We start from the raw sequence: 7,285 nt of genomic DNA on the forward strand, positions 1-7,285 counted from the left end.
GCCCCCTCCTGGCCATGGCACAAGGAGCAAGAGGCAAGCGGCCGTCACTGCTTGCTGTGGTCCCCGGTGAGCGCCGGGGAGACGCCGGGACCCCCAGGCAGTCATCGCGTCTCTGTTTCAGGCGGAGGCGGCGCGGCTGAAGCAGGATGCCAGCGCTCTCCTGAGCCTGGTGGACACCTCCATGGCACAGCACAGGCAGCTGCAGAGCCGCACGGGGCGCGGGGAGGAAGAAATCAAGCGGCTGCTAGAGGCCGAGAGAGCGGTAAGAGGTTGGCTGGGGGGCTCCGGCTTGAGTCGTCTTCAGCATGAGCTGGAGCCCCGGTGGGAAGCCCGTGGCGTCACCGCTGCTACGTGCTGTCCTGGCCTGGTCGCCTTCCCCAGAAACGCAGACGCTTGGGGTTGGTCTTCTGGAGCCGGTGGGAGACCTCACCATGTGCGCGGAGCTGCCGGTGCAGGGTCTCACCAGCACACCTCCTCCACGTGAGCAGGTTAACGACCTGTTCCTGGAAAGATTAGAGCCAAGATGACTCACGAGGGCTGGAGCTGGTTGAGAGACTGTCCGATGCTCCCGTACTGTGTCCTTCATCTGCCTGTTGTGTCCCGTTGGCCTGTCACAGATGCTGACGCAGCTGCTGTCCCGAGCCAACCTTGCCAAGAGCACAGCCCTGCAAGCCGTGAGCGCTGGCAACACCACCTTCTACGAGGTGGAACAGATCCTGAAGAGCCTCCGGGGTAATGTCCTAGAAACCCTTCCTTTCCTCTCCCCTGTGGGATCTCACAGAGGCAGCACGGCTTCGTTTCCACATGTGTTTCTTTCAGAGTTTAACCTGCAAGCAGATGACAAGAGAAGGGAAGCTGAAGACGCCATGAGGAGGCTACCAGTTATCAGCAGCATGGTCACAAGTGCCAGGGAGAAGACGGACCGAGCTGAAGCGATCCTGGGCAGTGCCGCCTCCGAATCCAAGGCGGCCAGCAGCGCGGCAGGGGAAGCAAAGGAGATCACCATGGGGATCCAACAGGTGAGGGCAAGCCCTGGTGCTATTGGTGGCAGAAGGGGGTTTGGAAGGGAAAATCATGGAAGAAGAGGAGGTAGGTGGCAACTCCAGCTCCACTTCATGGTGGAGCTGGTGCGTTGACTGTTGGACCTGATGCCTTGACTTTTTGGCTGATGTTTGTCTCTAGCGGATCCTGCAGAGATAACAGAGTTGTCTCTAGATGAGCAGGTGCATGGGGATCTTTGCAGGCATGGTTGTCCTGTGAGGACCTCTGTGGCATCTCTCTGTAGCCACCTTTTGGTGACCAAAGGGATTTTTCGCTTCCACAGCCTGAGTTGCTGGCATGCTTGTAAGGTCCCAGACTTGTTGTTGTTGGGTTCAACTCCCAGGCTGTATGTTGTAATTCTCAAGGGATTCGCTGATGTCTGCAGGAGGGGTTGAGCAGTAATCATAGAAGCTCTCTGGAGCAGCTGGTGGGAGCACATGAAGGCTGCAGGAAAGCCTGCAATAATTTTGGGTCCCTGTGGAAGGAACCAGTTTCCACCAGCTCCATGCCCCAGTGCACCCAGACTGATTTCAGCTGTGCTCTGCCCCATGAAAGTCCTTTTGCTTCCCCGAGGAGATCACAGGGCGGAGATCACGCGGCTGAAGGGGAAAGCCAACAAGACAGCCGATGGTGTCCTTGACCTAGAGAAGGCAGTGGCCGCCCTGCAGCGCGAGGCCAAGGAAGTGGATGGCGAATTTGAGAGGAAGGTCTTGGAGGTTGAGGCGGATGCCACTGTGATACAGGAGGTGAGTCCCCATCTCCCTCGCCTTGCCCCCTTCCCTATTGACATTTGGGCAGGATGTCAGCTTACAGCTGCTGCCTTCCCTTCTTCAGACAGCTCAGGAAGCTCAGAGGGTCCACGCCAAGGCTGGCCGGGCAGACGTGGTTGTGCAGGAGACGTTGAGCGCCCTGGAGGAGCTGCTGCGTCTGATGAGTAGGTTTTGCACCACTGTTGTAGGGCGTGGACGGAGACAGGTCCCCGCTGGGGTCTAGGCAGGCGCGCTGGGAGTTGTGCGGGAAGCTGCCCCAGATGATGCCTGTAAATGGGCTGGGCAGCAGGATGGAGATGAGGTATGTAGAAAGATCTAGTCCCCAGCCTCCATGAATCATTCCCTCTTCCTTGCTTTCCTCCTGTGCAACAGACCAGCCTGGTGCTGTGGACGAGGATGCCTTGAAGCAACTCGAGATGAATTTTAGCAAAGCCAAAACCAGAAGCAACCAGCTGAAGGACGAGATGTCGGAGCTGGAGCAGACAGCCGCGCTGCAGAAGGCCCGGGTGCGGACACTGGAGACCAGCATTGACGAGATCCTGGCGGATATTAAGAACCTGGAGGATATCCGGAAGAGTCTTCCTCCGGGCTGTTACAACACAAAAGCCATCGAGTTGCCATGAGCGAGCTATGGAAAGGCTGCAGCACCTGCCAGGCTGTGAAGGCAGAAGAGCCTGGCCCAGCTGCCCTCCCCAAACCCGGCAGGACCGGCTCTGCGTGTGGGTGTGTGTGGGTGTGTGTGTGTGTTGAACTGATCCTTACCCTCAAGTTCAGTGTGGCGGCTGAGGTTTGCGTCATCACGCTGGCCCTGGAGAGCCCCTGATTTTTCAAAGCGGTCCGTCCCTCGGTCACAGGAGGAAGGAGACGCCTGGTTGCTTGAAGGTGCTACTGATGGCACAACATCCCATTCCTACAACATTTCTGAGGTGTAGATGGGGGTTGCTTGGTGTCAGCCTTGGGAATTTGCATGGTTCAGAGCCTGTGGATCCCCTCTCTTGGTCTGGCACACACTGAAGGAGTCTCTGTCCTTACTTTTGACACTGCCACCACCTCCTCATGTTCTCCGCTGGGTCTTCCTCACCTTTGGTAGCTCAGGAGGCAGGGAGGGAGCAGCGTGAAGTGGCAGCTGGGGGAGATGAGTTTTGACCTGTGACACTGGTGATGCTTCACGTGGCTTTCTCCTCCCAGCATGCCCAGTCCTCACCTTGCTGGGAGTGGTGCTGGTGTGGCTTTTTGCTGTGGCTTGGAGATTCAGCATCAGATGCTGCTGATGACCCTTTTCATAAAGCTGCAGGTCTTCCATGGTGCTTCTCAGTGAGGTGGTTGCTGTTTTGCCAAAGGGAAGAAAATAGAGGTGTCAGCTGGCTGCGAGCGCAGGGTGATGTGCGGGTGGGGGAAGAAGGAGACCCCAGGCTAGCAGGTTAGCGGGGGAAGAGGGAAGTGCTGGGGCTCCTCACGTGGAAAGTCTTTCCTGCTCCACCTGCTCCCTTCAGCCAGGAGGAGAGGGTCCCCTTTCCTTCTCCCACACTTCTTTTTCAGACCCACAGGCCCTGAGGGATGGCTTTCTTGTCAAAGCTCCTCCTGAGCAAGCACGGGTCTCCCTACCACCCCCTTATGCCCTCTCCAAGGGTCTGCAGCCACCAGCTCTTGTGTCTGAGCCCAGCCCCACCCTGCTGGAGTGCCAGCACCCTGATTCGATCCATGTAAAATAACACTGACGATGTCTTGAGTGCGTCTCTGCCTCGGGTTTGGTGCTGCCCGTTTTCCCCTACTCCCCGCGTGGTGCTGGATGTTTCTCAGAGGCTCAAGCGGTTGTCCGCAGGGTTTCCCACCGTACGTCCGCGCAGAGCTTGGAGGAGCCCAACACCACAGTGCTCCCTTCACCCACCTGCAGCTTTCCGGTGGGCCCAGCTCCGTTCCGACACCCCTCCCAGCTTCCTTTAGATGCTGTCTGCGGGGACAAAAGGGCCAGCGGGTGCTGGAAGTGGACTCTGCTGAAGCCCTCTGACCTGCGTGGTGGTGAAGGATGGAGGAGGACACTCCTGATGGAGGAGGACACTCTGGGGGACACGCTCGCCCCTCCTTAGCTCTGATTCTCTGATAAAGCAGCGCCCATGCTTTTGCTTGATAAGGATATACCGAGTAATATGTCTGCCTTATACTTTTATTTAAGTGAGATGTATTCTTGCCTCTGGCATGTCTTCTCCTGTTGGACAGCATAGGGACAGGTATGATGGACCTGACTTTGTTTTTCCATGAGTTGGGATTTTTGAAAGGGAGAAGGTCAATAAATAACAAATATTTCTGGCTGGATCTTGCCCGATGGTTTATTTTCTCTGGCTGCCCGTGTTGGGTGAGCCTGACCACTGGTGCTCCCAGCAGTGCAGCCGCTTGCGCTCTTAGTGCTCGCTTGGTCTGGGGACTGTTTTGAAATTACACCAGTAACATCTTTGTTTTGTTTTGTTTATTACATAATTTAAACATTTTGCTGATAAAGTTTTTTTTTTTTTGTCAATGACTGTTTTTTTTTTCATATAGCAACCGAAGAAAAAAAAGGAACAAGTTAGGCTCCAAAACTTTTGACAAAGGTGAAATCGGTGGCATGGCAACTTCAACCCCTTTCCCTGCCCCCCCAAAAGGCATTTGGACTTCATTTCTCTTTCAGCAAATTGCACTGTTTAAAAGTGGAGGCTCAAAGACCAAAACCCACGAGCTTCTTCCCACCCCTCCCCTGCACCCTGGAAACCCTGGTCTTCACCTCCCCGGCAGATCTTCAGGGACAATGTTGGGTTTTTTTTTTCCCCTATACCCACCCAAAGACATTTTCCAAACCAGTCCCAGAGCTGAATGACCCGTTACAAACCCCCCATCCCACCCCGCCCCGTACTCTGTCACTGAATGGATACGCGAAGGCGCAGGTAAGACTAGTAAGAGAGAATAGACTCGTCATCCGTACCACAAGGCTACGTCCCTAAGGCGTGCCATCCTAACCGCGGCGGGTGGGAAGCCAGCTGGCTTCCCGTGTCCCATCGCACGTACCTGAGGGGGAGGGAGGATCCGAGACAGCTCTCGGACACGCCGCCAGCCTTCCTTCTCCACCTCCTTCGGTTTATTTCCCCGTGTCTTTTCCTCAGTTAAAACCCACTGTCCTTCCACCCCCTTCAAAGAGGCGTTGCTCCCCCAGAAGGAGCGGGGAGGATCTCTGTGTGTGTGTGTGTGTGTGTGTGTTTTGGAGGCTGGTTGCTACGGTTGCTTTTTCTCCTCCTGCTTGGAGCTAAAAAACACGGGTGACGTCTGGCAAGGAGAGGAGGCTGCTGTCCGAAATAACCGATGTGTTGGGGTGGAGAGGGAGGAGAGACTGAAAAACTGAACACGCGAGAACAACGGGTGGAGAGGAGTTTAGCTACTGGCTTACGTACATTGGGTGTCTCATGGGTGAGATGTCCCACCACGGGCACCTGCCCAGCGTGTCAGCTAAGGGAGCTCAGTAGGGTGTTGGTGAGCAGCTCGAGCTGGCTGAAGACCTCCTTGGAGAAGAGGCATCCTTGCACTCTGTCCCACACGCTCTCGCCACACTCTCTGCTTTGGCCTCTCTGCATTTCCTCACCCCACAGGATACATACGCAATCACCTGGAGACACCAGAGCTGGCGCTGAGGGACTCAGCTGCCAAATTTACAACCGTTCCAGAAGAAGCCTCTCCATGCGGAGGGAAATCCCTGGCAAGGAAAGACCCCTTCTGGCCTTTGGGCAAGTCACATCGCTTCTGTCTCTTGTTTTCATTCTGGGAAGGGCTGTGCCCACCTTGAGAGGTCATTAGCTACTGCTATAAAACCCTGCCTGCTGCAAGGACCCTGTGGCTGTAGGCTACTTAGTTTTGTCCAAAGTTGCTTGCTGTTACGGAGGTGCCAGCAGCACCCAGCAGCTCACCAAATTTAGTACAATGTCTTCTCTTTGCAGCTTCCATGAGAACAGCTTGTGACTGTTTGTAGACGTTTAAGGGAAAAAAAGAAAATAAGAAAGGTAATTTCGGATCTTTCCCTGGAGCACCCTGGAGGACTCTCAGCCTTCAGGCGTTTTAACGCAACACTGGCCCTTGCTGGGGACCAGCAGCTACTCACAACGCTGCCCTAGGAGAGCCTCAAAGCCAGCATGGGCACTGGTCGTGCTGGAAAGGGTGGTGGTGCGGGCTAGCCTGAGCCTAGTTAGCCCAAATTTGTGGGGAACGGGCGGATGTCGAGGAGCTATAGGCAGCAGGGCTATACCCAAAGCGATCCAAGGTTAGACGGAGCAAAGGGATAGGAGAAGGTGGAGAGTAAAGCAGGACTGTACCTCCCTCCTTGCGGCTGTGACCTTTCCCCGGGGCCGTGCAGGGTCCTTCTTGCACCCTAGGGATGCTCAGCAGGACAACGCTCTGCTTCAGCAACCCTCCTCTCCGCAGGACTTAGTTGCAGGACTGACTTAGTTTTCCTTTGCTCCACGTTCCCTGCCCTGCTTTTGATGTCAGCATCTCTGCTCAGCTCCATCCCCGGCGTTTGGGGGCACATCACAGGCAGGAGAGCAGGAGCCTGGCATGTCCCAGGGGATGTGCAAAGCAGCCACAGCCGGTTTGGGAGGGGGAAAGTACCATGCATTTAATAATCTCTGCAAGGAGAGGAAGAGGGTAGGAGTGGAGGAAGAAGGGGGAAGTTTACAGACAGATATGGGGAGCTGGAGGCTAGAGGATGGGGGTGGACCCAGCCCCTCTGAAGCTCAGCCAGGTTTGGGGCAAATTCTCACCAGAGGCTTTGGGTCACCACCTGCTCCTTCCTCCCTCGTTTCCTGGCTTCACAAATGGCAGGTCCCTTTCTAGGTGCTGTGGGCTGTCCCCTCCAACACTGGACTGGAGTAGAGCATCAGCCCAACTCCATTCGCCTAAGGGTGGCTGGGTTCACTTGCAGCCAAGGGAAGGTGAGACGTGACGTACCCCCTACTAATGCTTTGGCAACAATGCTTGCCAAGGCCTCTGCTCCCCTTCAGAAATGCCCTCTCTATGATTTTTCATGGCCAGAGAAATAATTTTGTTAGCTGAGTTGTCCTACTGCTGGCCTGAAGAGGTCCACCTGCCATGGGGCACCGAGCCAGTTGGGTTGCAACTGCCTGCTGCCAACCAGGATTCATTTGGTCATCATGTCAAGAGGTACAATGGGCTTGCACTAAAACTATTTAAGGAAAAAAAAAAGCCCACCTAGATATACTGAGCTTAAGTACCATAAGATGATGCAGAAGAGGAAGCCCCTGCTCTGAGCATGCCAGGAGGACTGGGGGGACGATTTCCCAGTGACATGCTGGGAGGGGGGTGCCGGAGCTGCCTCCCCTCGAGTGCACCAAGCACATCACTCTTTTACCGGTCTCTCCTCATTCCCCATGTATGAGGGGGAGGGAGGTTCCCCCAAAAAAGAGACCAAACCGTTCCCCTCAGGGCCATGCCGCAGA

At 55.5% G+C, this 7,285-nt stretch overlaps 1 protein-coding gene across 1 annotated transcript in view; it reads left to right on the forward strand.

The window, feature by feature from the left end:
- The window catches only part of LOC104626922 (laminin subunit gamma-2-like), a 1,429-nt gene extending 229 nt beyond the window's left edge, over positions 1–1,200 (forward strand). The window contains exons 2-5 of the mRNA XM_010294965.1: positions 122–262; positions 618–732; positions 820–1,019; positions 1,183–1,200. Coding sequence (XP_010293267.1) covers positions 122–262; positions 618–732; positions 820–1,019; positions 1,183–1,200 — 474 coding nt within the window. The remainder of the gene's footprint in view (positions 1–121; positions 263–617; positions 733–819; positions 1,020–1,182) is intronic.
- Positions 1,201–7,285: the final 6,085 nt, after the last annotated feature.

The sequence above is a fragment of the Phaethon lepturus genome, unplaced genomic scaffold, assembly GCF_000687285.1.
Source record: "Phaethon lepturus isolate BGI_N335 unplaced genomic scaffold, ASM68728v1 scaffold36659, whole genome shotgun sequence".
In the NCBI taxonomy this organism is placed as follows: Eukaryota; Metazoa; Chordata; class Aves; order Phaethontiformes; family Phaethontidae; genus Phaethon; species Phaethon lepturus.